This window comes from Heterodontus francisci, chromosome 1 (genome assembly GCF_036365525.1).
Source record: "Heterodontus francisci isolate sHetFra1 chromosome 1, sHetFra1.hap1, whole genome shotgun sequence".
NCBI classification, from domain to species: domain Eukaryota; kingdom Metazoa; phylum Chordata; class Chondrichthyes; order Heterodontiformes; family Heterodontidae; genus Heterodontus; species Heterodontus francisci.
In genome coordinates, this window is record NC_090371.1 from 46356031 (window position 1) to 46371296 (window position 15266).

The following is a 15266-nucleotide window of genomic DNA, read 5'->3' on the forward strand; positions in this document are numbered from 1 at the left end:
AAAAATAAAATCCCATGGGATCCAGGGAAATGCAGCAAGGTGGATATAAAATTGTTTTAGTGGCAGAAAACAAAGGGCAATTGTTGACGTCTGTTTTAGCGACTGGAGGGCTGTTTCCAGTGGCATTCCACAGGGCTCAGTACTGGGTCCCCTGCTTTTTGTGGTGTATATTAACGATTTGGACATAAATGTAGGGGGCATGATCAAGAGGTTTGCCAACAACACATAGATTGGCAGTGTGGTGGATAGCGAGGAGGATAGCTGTAGGCTGCAGGAAGATATTGATAGTTTGGTCAGATGGGCAGAAAAGTGGCAAACGGAATTCAACCTGCAGAAGTGTGAGGTGATGCATTTGGGGCGGTCAAACAAGGCAAAGGAATACATGATTAATGGGAAAATACTGTGAGGTGTAGAGGAAGCAAGGGACCTTGAAGTGAATGTCCATACATCCCTGAAGGTAGGCATATGGAATCCTTTCCTTTATTAGCCGAGGGAAAGAATACAAGAGCAGGGAGGTTATGCTGGAATGGTATAACTCATTGGTTAGGCCACAACTTCAGCACTGTGTGCATTTCTGGTTACCTCATTACAGAAAGGATGTGATTGCACTAGAGAGGAGATTTACGAGGATGTTGCCAGGACTGGAAAAATGCAGCTACGAGGAAAGATTGGATAGGCTGGGGTTGTTCTCCTTCGAACAGAGAAGGACGAGGGGAGATCTGATTGAAATGTACAAAACTTTGAGGGGCCTGGATAGAGGGAGGTGAAGGGTCTATTTACCTTAGCAGAGTGATCAGTGATGAGGGGGCATAGATTTAAAGTGATTGTTAGAAAAATTAGAGGGGTGATGAGGAAAAACTTTTTCACCCAGGGGGTGGTGATGGTCTGGAATTCACTGCCTGAAAGGGTAATTGAGACAGAGACCCGCAACTCATTCAAAAGGAGTCTGGATATGCACCTCAAGTGCAATAAGCTGCAGGGCTACGGACCAAATGCTGGAAGGTGGGATTCGAATAGGTGGATCATTTTTCAGCCAGCACAGACACGATGGGCCAAGTGGTCTCTTTCTGTGCCTTAAACTTTCTATGATTCTAAGCAACTAATTAACAAAGCTTTAAATATCAACCTCTCTATTCTTGTGAGTGTACTCCTTTCATCATGACATCGTATGCAAATACTATGATGTGACAAGTCTAGTTGCTTCAGGTTGCTAAATCTAACTAACAGATTGGGCTTTAGTGGTGCCAGTATTGTTATAATCCCCGTGGGGATCAACAAACCAAAAGAACCAAATTTACTGAACGACCCCAATAAAAAGAACAAATGGTCAAGATTTCATTTCTATAACCTTTACCTTATCAAACCAAAATCAACATAAATTAACCATGAATTAACTGACAAATCACGCTCAATGTATATATTACAAATCACACATTATCAGATACAACAAAGATAAATCTCACTGATTTACTGGGCAGTTCACTCAACATATATAGCACCAATTACAGCCAAAAAGTTCTTCAAAGCTATGAACTTCCTCAAGTAGATCTGCAGATCCTTTCTTCCAAGATGAAGCCACCGATTCTCATCAACAGCAGTTCCCCTTCAACTCCTCAGGTACAGTTTTCACCCAAAACAGTGCACTTTTCCAGACCCTCCTTAGCTCTGCTCACGACAGTCTTGATGATGTGTATCCACCAGTATTAACTTTATCCCAGCCCTTCAGTGACAACCCTGTGCAATGTATGACTGAGTATGGTTAATCATTTACTTTAAGTAACAGAAACAACTCCTGGATCCAGCCTGCCTCAACTCCACTCCTATGTGATCTGAGCTTGAATGGTTCTGTGTTTTCTCATCTGATTCCAGAAACCTGAAGTTTTAGTTTCTGTTTCCCCCGAAACCTGAAGTCTTAGCTTCCCTTTCAGTTAGAGTCTGTCTCCAAAACAAAGCAAGCTTTGAAACTAGGGTCAGTGCACTGACAGAATATTCAACAAGTCATCTGTTCAGACAACAGCTCACACATGCTCCAATTGGTCCAGCAGACCACGGGCTCCATCACACCTCTGCCCACCACCACTCCCCCCCACCAACCCTTGGGTAAAAGAAAACTTTAACGTAGTAAAGTTTTCTTTACAACTGTTTAGAAATACAAGTTCTTGACATCATAAACGTTTTAACAAATAGATTACATACTGTACAGGTAACATTTTCATATTCCACAATTATACATATATTTACAAAATCATAAGGCCTTAACCAATAACCCCTAAACCAAGTAAAATGTGACAATTATGATTAGCAGGATTCAAGCATCATAAAATCATAACTCAGAGCCTTCCTTCTCTCTTACATCCCTCCTTTAAACTCTGGACAGAGCAGCAGCAATTAATTGGTTTTCTGTGCAACGTGCACAATTTTTAGTGTAAATGGCTGTAACATCAAACTCCAATGAAACAGCCAGAGGTTGTTTGTTCTGAACTTTTCTAGAAACACAAGTGGGCTGTGGCTGTATAAACTACTTCTCCCTGACTATTGGTTACATATACCTCAGACTGTTGAAGAGCTAGTGACTTAAAGCCACTTTCTCAATGGTTGAATACTTTCTTTGATGCATATTAAGCTTCCTAAGAGAAGTAGCTAACAGGTCGTTCCATACCAGCATCATTTTGGAGCAACACCACGCCTACCCCTATGTCGGGGGCTGTAAGAATGGTCTGCTTTATCAAAATGCCTTTAACTTCTCAATTGCCATTCAGCATGACTCTGACAATTCAAATTTCATTTTTTTTAAACAAATTTGTCAATGGGGTGACTACTGTGCTGAAATTAGGGACAAATTTCTTATAGAACCCACACATAGCCAGATATCATAAGACTTCTTTCTCTGTCTTGGGCACAGGAAAGTCTACTATTGACTGAACCTTGGCCTCTCAAGGTAACACTTGACCTTGACCCACAATATGTCCTAAACAAGTGAACTTGGCCTTGGCCAAGGTTTATGACAAGGTTACTTTGGCCCAGTCTGTCAAATAGAGCTCTTAGATATCTAGCATAATCACTCCAAGTGTCACTGTACACCGAAAGGTCATCGATGTACACAACACAATTACTCAACAAGGCAATTACTTGATTGGTTAATCTTTGAAATGTAGCCGGTGCATTTTTCATACCAACCGGTGTCACAATAGCAGAAATTTCTTTGGTTTGGTTGGTTAAGTGGACTTGCCAATATCCCTTAAGCAAATCAATGTTCGTAAGACTCTTTTGTCTTACTGGGGTACTAACTACATAGTTCACATCACGGAGTTTCCTTTTAATACAGTAGGGTCCACTAAACCTAGCTTTCATTGGTTCACCAGGCAAAGGCAACAAGATTAGCACCTTATCCCCAAGTTGAAACCTACATGCCTTAGCTGTTCTACTTATGCTTTCATCACCTGCTGAGAAGCCTTGAGATGTTCTCTGGCCAGCACAGATGCTTTTAAAAGCCTTCCGCAAAACTTTGACACATGATCTGGGAGGGTAGTTTCCTCTTCCTGTGCCAGAAATCTCTCCTTAATTAGTTAAAGGGGGCCACTAACCTCATGCCAATCAACCAATTCGAAGGGACTGAAACCAGTAGAGTCATTTGGCGTGTCCCGAGTCGCGATTAACAAGAATGATACCCCTTTATCCAAGGGCTGTCCACTCTTTTCGGTCAGAGGGCCGCATTATGATTTTTGCTCAGCCCGGGGGCCAGTGAGCAAATTTTGAAAGATAAAGGCATTAAAAATTTATCCTACTAATAAAAACAACAAATGTGCATTTTTGTGAAGATGCTTTAAACGAGAAGACTAATTTATTGACTTACTTTCTCGTCACTATATTGAAAACTGATTTTGTGACATACCTGGCATTGTTTTTGCTTGCATAAGTAGTCAATCTCTGCCCGCACACTTGATGCTGAGTATTCTGGTTAGGTGTCCATCTTTCAGGAGTGAGATCTCTCTCTCTCCCAGATCATGTGTCAAAGTTTTGAGGAAGGCTCTAAAAAGCATCCCTCCTCTCTGTGTCATCCTCGCTGTGTTCCCCACTCTCTGTATCTCGACTCTTTCTCTTTGTTTCCCCGACTCTCTCCATTCCCCTCTCAGTTCAGACCCCTCTCCCTCTCCCCGCTTTCCCCCACCCTCTCCCTCTCCCCGCTTTCCCCCACCCTCTCCCTCTCCCCGCTTTCCCCCATCCTCTTCCCGCTTTCCCCTTCTCCCTCTGCCCCTCCCCGCTTTCCGCCACTCTCCCCTTCCCCGCTTTCCCCCTCCCGCTTTCCCCTTCTCCCTCTCCCCGCTTTCCCCCAACCCTCTCCCCGCTTTCCCCCACCCTCCCCCTCTCCCCTTCCCCCACCCTCTCCCCGCTTTCCCCTTCTCCATCTCCCTCTCCCCGCTTTCCCCCTCCCTCTCCCCCACCCCGCTTTCCCCTTCTCCCTCTCCCCCACCCTCTCCCCGCTTTCCCCCTCCCACTCCCGCTTTCCACCTCTCCCCTCCCCGCATTCCCCCTCTCCCTCTCCCCCTCCCCGCTTCCCCTCCCTCGCTCATCTCCGCTTCTCCTCTCTCCGCTTCCCCTCCCTCGCTCTCTCCGCTTCCCCCCTCTCTCGCTCTCTCCACTTTCCCCCTCACTCGCTCTCTCTCTCTCTGCTTTCCCTCTCTCCCTCTCGCGCTCTCTCCGCTTCCCCTCTCACCCCCTCCCTCTCTCCGCTTCCCCCCTCTCGCTCTCTCTCTCTGCTTTCCCTCTCTCCCTCCCTCGCTCTCTCCGCTTTCCCTATCGTTCCCTCCCCCTCTCCGCTTCCCCCCTCTCGCTCGCTCTCTCCGCTTCCCCCCTCTCGCTATCTCCGCTTACCCTCTCTCGCTATCTCCGCTTACCCTCTCACTCCCCCTCTCGCTCTCTCCGCTTTCCGTCTCACTCCCCCTCTCGCTCTCTCCGCTTTCCCTCTCTCGCTCCCTCCACTTCGCGCCTCTCGGTCCCTCCGCTTCCCCTCTCTCGCTCGCTCTCTCCGCTTCCCCTCTCTCGCTCGCTCTCTCCGCTTCCCCTCTCTCCGCTTCCCCTCTCTCGCTCGCTCTCTCCGCTTCCCCTCTCTCGCTCACACTCTCCGCTTCCCCTCTCTCGCTCACACTCTCCGCTTCCCCTCTCTCGCTCACACTCTCCGCTTCCCCTCTCTCGCTCACACTCTCCGCTTCCCCTCTCTCGCTCACACTCTCCGCTTCCCCTCTCTCGCTCACACTCTCCGCTTCCCCTCTCTCACTCACACTCTCCGCTTCCCCTCTCTCACTCACTCTCTCCGCTTTCCCTCTCTTGCTCCCTCCCTCGCTCTCTCCGCTTTCCCCCTCTCTTCCTCTCTCCGCTTTCCCCCTCTCTTCCTCTCTCCGCTTTCCCCCTCTCTTCCTCTCCCCGCTTTCCCCCTCTCTTCCTCTCCCCGCTTTCCCCCTCTCTTCCTCTCCCCGCTTTCCCCCTCTCTTCCTCTCCCCGCTTTCCCCCTCTCTCGCTCTCTCCGCTTTCCCCCTCTCTCGCTCTCTCTCTCTCTGCTTTCCCTCTCTCCGCTTCCCCTCTTGCCCCCTCCCTCTCTCCGCTTACCCCCTCTCGCTCTCTCTCTCTGCTTTCCCTCTCTCCGCTTTCCCTATCGTTCCCTCCCTCTCTCTCTCTGCTTCCCCCCTCTTGCTCGCTCTCTCCGCTTCCCCCCTCTCGCTCGCTCTCTCCGCTTACCCTCTCTCGCTATCTCCGCTTACCCTCTCTCGCTATCTCCGCTTACCCTCTCTCGCTATCTCCGCTTACCCTCTCTCGCTATCTCCGCTTACCCTCTCACTCCCCCTCTTGCTCTCTCCGCTTTCCGTCTCACTCCCCCTCTCGCTCTCTCCGCTTTCCCTCTCTCGGTCTCTCCGCTTTCCCTCTCTCGGTCCCTCCGCCTCCCCTCTCTCGGTCCCTCCGCCTCCCCTCTCTCGCTCGCTCTCTCCGCTTTCCCCCCTTTCCCCATCTCGCTCTCGCCGCTCTCCCCGCTTCCCCTCTCTCGCTCGCTCCGCTTCCCCTCTCTCGCTCGCTCTCTCCGCTTCGCCTCTCTCGCTCGCTCTCTCCGCTTCCCCTCCCTCACTCACTCTCTCCGCTTTCCCTCTCTCACTCTCTCCACTTTCCCTCTCTTGCTCCCTCCCTCGCTCTCTCCGCTTTCCCCCTCTCCCCGCTTTCCCCCTCTCCGCTTCCCATCTCTCGCTCTCTCTCCCCGCTTCCCCTCTCTCGCTCTCTCTCCGCTTCCCCTCTCTCGCTCTCTCTCTCCGCTTCCCCTCTCTCGCTCTCTCTCTCCGCTTCCCCTCTCTCGCTCTCTCTCTCCGCTTCCCCTCTCTCGCTCTCTCTCTCCGCTTCCCCTCTCTCGCTCTCTCTCTCGCTCTCTCTCTCCGCTTTCCCTCTCTCGCTCCGCTTTCCCCCTCTCGCACACTCCCTTGCTCCCTCCCTCATTCTCTCTGCCTCCCCTCTCTCGCTCTCTCTCTCCGCTTTCCCCCTCTCCCCGCTTCCCCCCCTCGCGCTCTCTGCTTCCCCCTCTCGCTCACTCCGCTTTCCCTCTCTCCGCGTCCCCTCTCTCGCTCTCTCTCTCCGCTTCCCCCCCTCTCGCTCTCTCTCTCTCCGCTTCCCCCCCTCTCGCTCTCTCTCTCTCAGCTTTCCCCCCTCTCGCTCTCTCTCTCTCCGCTTTCCCCCCTCTCGCTCTCTCTCTCTCCGCTTTCCCCCCTCTCGCTCTCTCTCTCTCCGCTTTCCCCCCTCTCGCTCTCTCTCTCTCCGCTTTCCCCCCTCTCGCTCTCTCTCTCTCCGCTTTCCCCCCTCTCGCTCTCTCTCTCTCCGCTTTCCCCCCTCTCGCTCTCTCTCTCTCCGCTTTCCCCCCTCTCGCTCTCTCTCTCTCCGCTTTCCCCCCTCTCGCTCTCTCTCTCTCCGCTTTCCCCCCTCTCGCTCTCTCTCTCTCCGCTTTCCCCCCTCTCGCTCTCTCTCTCTCCGCTTTCCCCCCTCTCGCTCTCTCTCTCTCCGCTTTCCCCCCTCTCGCTCTCTCTCTCTCCGCTTTCCCCCCTCTCGCTCTCTCTCTCTCCGCTTTCCCCCCTCTCGCTCTCTCTCTCTCCGCTTTCCCCCCTCTCGCTCTCTCTCTCTCCGCTTTCCCCCCTCTCGCTCTCTCTCCGCTTTCCCTCTCGCTCACTCCGCTTTCCCTCTCTCCACATCCCCCCCTCGCTCACTCTCTCCGCTTTCCCCCTCTCGCTCTCTCGCTCCGCTTTTCCTCTCTCGCTCACTCCGCTTTCCCTCTCTCCGCGTCCCCTCTCGCTCTCTCCGCATCCTCTCTCTCCGCTTCCCCCCCTCGCTCCCTCTGCTTTCCCTCACTCGCTCCCTCCGCTTTTCCTCTCTCCGCGTCCCCTCCCTCTTTCCCTCTCTCGCTCCCTCCACTTTCCCTCACTTGCTCCCTCCACTTTCCCTCACTCGCTCCCTCCGCTTTTCCTCACTCGCTCCCTCCGCTTTTCCTCACTCCGCGTCCCCTCTCGCTCTCTCCGCTTCCCCTCTCTCTTTCCCTCACTCGCACTCTCCGCTTTCCCTCACTCGCTCCCCTCCGCTTTCCCTCTCTTGCTCTCTCCGCTTCCCCTCTCTTGCTCTCTCCGCTTCCCCTCTCTTGCTCTCTCCGCTTCGCCCCCTCTCGCTCTCTCTCTCTCCGCATCACCCCTCTCGCTCTCTCCCTCGCTCACTACCCCCCCGCGCTCTCTCCCTCCCTCGCTCCGCTTCCCCTCTCCCTCCCTCCCTCGCTCCGCTTCCCCTCCCTCCCTCCTCTTCCCCTCTCTCCGCTTCCCCCCTCTCACTCTCTCTCTCCGCTTCCCCCCTCTCGCTCTCTCTCTCCGCTTCCCCTCTCGCTCTCTCCCTCCCTCGCTCCGCTTCCCCTCTCTCGCTCCGCCTTCCCTCTCCCTCCCTCGCTCCGCCTTCCCTCTCCCTCCCTCGCTCCGCCTTCCCTCTCCCTCCCTCGCTCCGCCTTCCCTCTCCCTCCCTCGCTCCGCCTTCCCTCTCCCTCCCTCGCTCCGCCTTCCCTCTCCCTCCCTCGCTCCGCCTTCCCTCTCCCTCCCTCGCTCCGCCTTCCCTCTCCCTCCCTCGCTCCGCCTTCCCTCTCCCTCCCTCGCTCCGCCTTCCCTCTCCCTCCCTCGCTCCGCCTTCCCTCTCCCTCCCTCGCTCCGCCTTCCCTCTCCCTCCCTCGCTCCGCCTTCCCTCTCCCTCCCTCACCTTCCCCTCCCTCTCTCTCTCTCCCTCCCTCACCTTCCCCTCTCTCTCCCTCTCTCTCCGCTTCCCCTCTCTCGCTCTCTCTCTCCGCTTCCCCTCTCTCGCTCTCTCTCTCCGCTTTCCCCCCTCTCGCTCTCTCTCTCCGCTTCCCCCCTCTCGCTCTCTCTCTCCGCTTTCCCCCCTCTCGCTCTCTCTCTCCGCTTTCCCCCCTCTCGCTCTCTCTCTCCGCTTTCCCCCCTCTCGCTCTCTCTCTCCGCTTTCCCCCCTCTCGCTCTCTCTCTCCGCTTTCCCCCCTCTCGCTCTCTCTCTCCGCTTTCCCCCCTCTCGCTCTCTCTCTCCGCTTTCCCCCCTCTCGCTCTCTCTCTCCGCTTTCCCCCCTCTCGCTCTCTCTCTCCGCTTTCCCCCCTCTCGCTCTCTCTCTCCGCTTTCCCCCCTCTCGCTCTCTCTCTCCGCTTTCCCCCCTCTCGCTCTCTCTCTCCGCTTTCCCCCCTCTCGCTCTCTCTCTCCGCTTTCCCCCCTCTCGCTCTCTCTCTCCGCTTTCCCCCCTCTCGCTCTCTCTCTCCGCTTTCCCCCCTCTCGCTCTCTCTCTCCGCTTTCCCCCCTCTCGCTCTCTCTCTCCGCTTTCCCCCCTCTCGCTCTCTCTCTCCGCTTTCCCCCCTCTCGCTCTCTCTCTCCGCTTTCCCCCCTCTCGCTCTCTCTCTCCGCTTTCCCCCCTCTCGCTCTCTCTCTCCGCTTTCCCCCCTCTCGCTCTCTCTCTCCGCCTTCCCCCCTCTCTCCGCTTCCCCCCTCTCTCCGCTTCCCCCCTCTCTCCGCTTCCCCCCTCTCTCCGCTTCCCCCCTCTCTCCGCTTCCCCCCTCTCTCCGCTTCCCCCCTCTCGCTCCCTCTCTCCGCTTCCCCCCTCTCGCTCCCTCTCTCCGCTTCCCCCCTCTCGCTCCCTCTCTCCGCTTCCCCCCTCTCGCTCCCTCTCTCCGCTTCCCCCTCTCGCTCTCTCTCTCCGCTTCCCCCCTCTCGCTCCCTCTCTCCGCTTCCCCCCTCTCGCTCTCCCTCGCTCACTAACCCCCCGCGCTCTCTCCCTCCCTCGATCCGCTTCCCCTCCCTCCCACCCTCGCTCCGCTTCCCCTCTCCCTCCCTCGCTCCGCTTCCCCTCTCCCTCCCTCGCTCCGCTTCCCCTCCCTCCGCTTCCCCCCTCTCGCTCTCTCCCTCCCGCGCTCCGCTTCCCCTCCCTCCCTCACCTTCCCCTCTCTCTCCCTCACCTTCCCCTCTCTCTCCCTCACCTTCCCCTCTCTCTCCCTCACCTTCCCCTCTCTCTCCCTCACCTTCCCCTCTCTCTCCCTCACCTTCCCCTCTCTCGCTCCCTCTCTCTCCGCTTCCCCTCTCTCGCTCCCTCTCTCTCCGCTTCCCCTCTCTCGCTCCCTCTCTCAGCTTCCCCTCTCTCGCTCCCACTCTCCGCTTCCCCCCTCTCGCTCCCTCTCCCCGCTTCCCCCCTCTCGCTCCCTCTCCCCGCTTCCCCCCTCTCGCTCCCTCTCCCCGCTTCCCCCCTCTCTCCGCTTCCCCCCCCCGCTCTCTCTTTGCTTCCCCCCTCTCGCTCTCTCTCCGCTTCCCCCCCCCGCTCTCTCTTTGCTTCCCCCCTCTCGCTCTCTCTCCGCTTCCCCCCTCTCGCTCTCTCTCACTCCGCTTCCCCCCTCTCGCTCTCTCTCACTCCGCTTCCCCCCTCTCGCTCTCTCTCACTCCGCTTCCCCCCTCTCGCTCTCTCTCACTCCGCTTCCCCCCTCCCGCTCTCTCTCACTCCGCTTCCCCCCTCCCGCTCTCTCTCTCCGCTTCCCCCCTCCCGCTCTCTCTCTCCGCTTCCCCCCTCCCGCTCTCTCTCTCTCCGCTTCCCCCCTCCCCCTCTCTCTCTCTCCGCTTCCCCCCTCTCGCTCTCTCTCCGCTTCCCCCCTCTCGCGCTCTCTCTCTCTCCGCTTCCCCCCTCTCGCGCTCTCTCTCTCTCCGCTTCCCCCCTCTCGCGCTCTCTCTCTCCGCTTCCCCCCTCTCGCGCTCTCTCTCTCCGCTTCCCCCCTCTCGCGCTCTCTCTCTCCGCTTCCCCCCTCGCTCTCTCTCTCCGCTTCCCCCCCTCGCTCTCTCTCTCTCCGCTTCCCCCCTCTCGCTCGCTCTCTCTCTCCGCTTCCCCCCTCTCGCTCGCTCTCTCTCTCCGCTTCCCCCCTCTCGCTCGCTCTCTCTCTCCGCTTCCCCCCTCTCGCTCGCTCTCTCTCTCCGCTTCCCCCCTCTCGCTCGCTCTCTCTCTCCGCTTCCCCCCTCTCGCTCGCTCTCTCTCTCTCCGCTTCCCCCTCTCGCTCGCTCTCTCTCTCTCCGCTTCCCCCCTCTCGCTCGCTCTCTCTCTCTCCGCTTCCCCCCTCTCGCTCGCTCTCTCTCTCTCCGCTTCCCCCCTCTCGCTCGCTCTCTCTCTCTCCGCTTCCCCCCTCTCGCTCGCTCTCTCTCCGCTTCCCCCCTCTCGCTCTCTCTCTCTCCGCTTCCCCCCTCGCTCTCTCTCTCTCCGCTTCCCCCCTCGCTCTCTCTCTCTCCGCTTCCCCCCCTCGCACTCTCCGCTATCCCCCTCGTTCTCTCCGCTTTCCCTCCCTCACTCGCTCCGATTCCCCTCTCTCACTCGCTCCGATTCCCCTCTCTCACTCGCTCCGATTCCCCTCTCTCACTCGCTCCGATTCCCCTCTCTCACTCGCTCCGATTCCCCTCTCTCACTCGCTCCCTCGCGCTTGCCGCTTTCCCTCTCGCTCCCTCCCTCACACTATCCGCTTCCCCTCTCTCGCTCGCTCTTTCCGCTTCCCCTCTCTCGCTCGCTCTTTCCGCTTCCCCTCTCTCGCTCGCTCTCTCCCTGCTTCCCCCCCTCGCTCTCTCTCTCCGCTTCCCCCCTCTCGCTCTCTCTCTCCGCTTCCCCTCTCTCGCTCGCTCTCTCCCTGCTTCCCCCCCTCGCTCTCTCTCTCCGCTTCCCCCCTCTCGCTCTCTCTCTCCGCTTCCCCCCTCTCGCTCTCTCTCTCCGCTTCCCCCCTCTCGCTCTCTCTCTCCGCTTCCCCCCTCTCGCTCTCTCTCTCCGCTTCCCCCCTCTCGCTCGCTCTCTCCGCTTCCCCCCTCTCGCTCGCTCTCTCCGCTATCCCCCCTCGTTCTCTCCGCTTTCCCTCTCTTGCTCCGCTTCCCCTCTCTCGCTCGCTCCGCTTTCCCCCTCTCGCTCGCTACTTTCCCTCTCGCTCCCTCCCTCGCTCTCTCCGCTTCCCCTCCCTCCCTCACTCGCTCTCTCCGCTTTCCGCCTCTCTTCGCTTTCCCCCCCTCACACTCTCCGCTTCCCCCCTCTCGCCCTCTCATTCCGCGTCCCCCCCCCTCGCCCTCTCATTTCGCTTCCCCCCCCTCGCCCTCTCATTCCGCTTCCCCCCCCCTCGCCCTCTCATTCCGCTTCCCCCCCCCTCGCCCTCTCATTCCGCTTCCCCCCCCCTCGCCCTCTCATTCCGCTTCCCCCCCCCTCGCCCTCTCATTCCGCTTCCCCCCCGCTCGCCCTCTCATTCCGCTTCCCCCCCCCTCGCCCTCTCATTCCGCTTCCCCCCCCCTCGCCCTCTCATTCCGCTTCCCCCCCCCTCGCCCTCTCATTCCGCTTCCCCCCCCCTCGCCCTCTCCCTCCGCTTCCCCCCCCCTCGCCCTCTCCCTCCGCTTCCCCTCTCTCGCTCCCTCCGCTTTCCCTCACTCGCTCCCTCCGCTTTCCCTCATTCGCTCCCCCTCACTCGCTCTCTCCGCTTTCCCTCACTCGCTCTCCCTCACTCGCTCTCCCTCACTCGCTCTCCCTCACTCGCTCTCCCTCACTCGCTCTCCCTCACTCGCTCTCCCTCACTCGCTCTCCCTCACTCGCTCTCCCTCACTCGCTCTCCCTCACTCGCTCTCTCCGCTTTCCCTCACTCGCCCTCTCCCTCCGCTTCCCCCCTCTCACCCTCTCCCTCCGCTTCCCCTCACTCGGTCCCTCCGCTTTCCCTCACTCGGTCCCCCTCACTCGCTCTCTCCGCTTTCCCTCACTCGCCCTCTCCCTCCGCTTCCCACCCTCTCCCTCCGCTTCCCACCCTCTCGCCCTCTCCCTCCGCTTCCCACCCTCTCGCCCTCTCCCTCCGCTTCCCCCCCTCTCGCCCTCTCCCTCCGCTTCCCCCCTCTCGCCCTCTCCCTCCGCTTCCCGCCCTCTCGCCCTCCGCTTCCCCCCCTCTCGCCCTCTCCCTCCGCTTTCCCGCTCTCGCCCTCTCCCTCCGCTTTCCCGCTCTCTCCGTTGATCCTTTTGTGTTTTGCCTCTGTCTCTCTCTCTCTCTGTTCCCACCTTTCTGCAACTCACTCTCTGGCAGTTGCATTGAGCGGGAGCACTCAGCGCAGATTTGTAGTTGGCCAGTTTGTTTAAAAACATCGCGCTGTCAGTTTCACAGCTGACAGCCGTTGAAGCAGGCACATGCTTCCCAACATCGGACAGATTCGGGGTTTCCGGCAGGCTTTTAAAAAAAAAGTAGGACCACCCCAAATCTAACAAAGTTGGGAACCGAGTTCCTGCTACAGCAGCTGTCATCTGTGAAACTGACAGCGCGATGCTTTGAAAAAGGCTGCTCTGCAGGAAGACAAAGGGAATTTTCCCATCTCCACTCGTGGAGCATTGGCGAGGGTGAGGAACAGCCGCAGGCCGGATGGAAACCTTTGGCTGGCCGGATCCTGACCTGCTGGCCATATGGACAATCCTGTTTATCCCAATCCTCGAGATGCTCAAGACAATAGGCCCTAATCATACTCTTTAGAGTTTTGTGATACCTCTCCAAAGCACCTGGGGACTGCAGGCTTAACGACTTGAGCTGCTTCACTCCTAAGTTACACATGGCCTCCTGAAATACACCCGACATGACCCCTTGGTCAGACTGAATTTCTTTTGGCAACCCATATCTAGTGAAAAACTGAACCAACTCCTCAATCACAACTCTCACTGTGATTTCTTCAATGGTACTACCCCTGGAAATCATGTGAATAAATCCATGATGGTCAGGAGATACCTATGACCCAACGTCGTCTTAGGCAAGGGTCCAACACAATCCACCAGAACCCTACTAAATGGGTCATCAAATGCAGGTATCGGTATATTTGAAACCAGGGTCAGTGCACCTAAAGAGCATTCAACAAATCATCCATTCCGACAACAGTGCATACACGCTTCCCATTAGTCCAGCAGACCACAGTGACCACATCACAATATGAATCAGCTCTCCAATCTGAAACAAACTCAGAAACAATTTATTCTCAGTTTGCCTACTGCTGTGTGAATACAACACTTAAACACTGTTTAGTGTCCAATGATACACACTGAAACCATTGCCTCCACCAGTACCAATAACCAATGAGTAGCCTCCAGTATAGCTGGGTGTTTTTTCACAATTGAAGTTTCACACATCCATAAATACACTTCACTGAATGCTGAGTGAGAAAAGAGAGTCATCCCATATACTGTTTTTAACCCATAAGTTAATTAGAATCCTGAAAATATTAATTTTTAGCACTAAGCATATTTATGTTAATTGCAGTCCAGTTCCCCCAAGAACCTTCTTCCTCCATTGCCATCTCTCGCCATTAATACATTTTCACAAAAGAAACGTATATTATATTCTTAGGTTTATGTCACTGCCATCATGGTTATACTTACATTGCACCCAGCTGCTCCCAAATATTACCTATATCTTTTAAAATCAGTTTACTTGACCTAACAGCAGCCACCCCTTATTTGGATTCAAAACATCCAATCAGATTATGACATTTGAGATTTGACTATTCAAAAGGTAAAAAAAAAACAAGACCAGAAGTTTTTTTTTAATTTCACCAGGGAAACTTGGTATGACTAATTTGTCACAAGGGTAGGAATTGGAAGACAAGACAATTCTGTGTAAAAAGGGAAGTCTTTTCTGAGTAAAGTTTTCTGAAATGCTCATCCAAAAGACATTGATCTGAACAGTGTACATTAATGCCAACTGAAACTCCCAAAAATCTAACATTTTTATGCTACCTTAATAATCACAATGTAAAAACATAAACTGAACTAAACAGCGGAAGATACCTCACCAACAAAAATACATCCCAAACATTACAGTAAAAATACAATAAAACATCCACATTAAAAGGCACTGCCTACATCACATTTTAGACAAAAGAGAGCAACAAGACAGCAAGCTCTCCCCGGGAGAAAACAAAATCGTTGAAATTGCAGTTTTTAAAACAAAAATCTAAAATCGAAAGTTTTTTTAAGAACTGATTTGATTAACCAGACATTTAATAAACCTGACAACGGCAACAGTCTAGAGAGAAAGAGGGGGGGGGGAGGGGGGAGGAAAGCGATTGTCAGATCATAGGCCTGACAGGCCGGTTCCCCAGTTCCGAGGTGAAACTCCGGACATTCCCCATCATTATAGACCGAGTGATTTGTTTACTATAAATTTTCTTGCGGTGACCGATGAGTTGTTGGGGCTTCGGTTTGAGGATTTAAAAAAAATTTGCCATGGACAATTCCCCGATCGAGGCTGTTCGTTCCTCAAGGTGTATCCCCTTCCCTCTCCAGCGCGACTTGCCGTGTGCAGGCGGACTCTCTCCTCGGCCGTTTCCGACCCCCTCTCTCTCTCCCTTTCTCACTTACTCAACGACTCACCCTCAACTCGTCAAAATCCGCCATCTTTCGGCTCGTCCCATTATGCACTGCGCGACGAGGTCACGTTCTCCGTTCGCGTCATAACGTCAACCTCCCTCCCCTTGGCCACGCCATCTCACCCCAACGCTCGTTGCAACCTCAGCGACAATTGTAGGATAACACCGCTCCTGGTGAGCGGTAAAAAGGCCAGCGCGCTGATAAATGATGTGCTCATCAAAGTATTGACTAGGGAATACCTTTCCCATTGGAGTCACTTAATATTACCATCTACCACGATTTGCATTTATATTACGACTTTAACATTGTAAAATGTCCCAAGGCGCTTCACAGG

General features: G+C 55.5%; 1 protein-coding gene across 3 annotated transcripts in view; it reads right to left on the reverse strand.

Annotated features, from left to right (window-relative positions):
* pias2 (protein inhibitor of activated STAT, 2) overlaps nucleotides 1-14980 on the reverse strand; it is a 69597-nt gene extending 54617 nt beyond the window's left edge. Inside the window, exon 1 of one of the 3 annotated variants that reach the window (XM_068030098.1) lies at nucleotides 14936-14980. In XM_068030098.1, the coding sequence (XP_067886199.1) occupies nucleotides 14936-14959 (24 nt within the window). In that variant the 5' untranslated portion in view covers nucleotides 14960-14980. Of the gene's footprint in view, nucleotides 1-14720; nucleotides 14793-14935 lie in introns of those variants that run through there. The other 2 variants (XM_068030078.1, XM_068030087.1) reach the window with 2 other exon arrangements.
* Nucleotides 14981-15266: the final 286 nt, after the last annotated feature.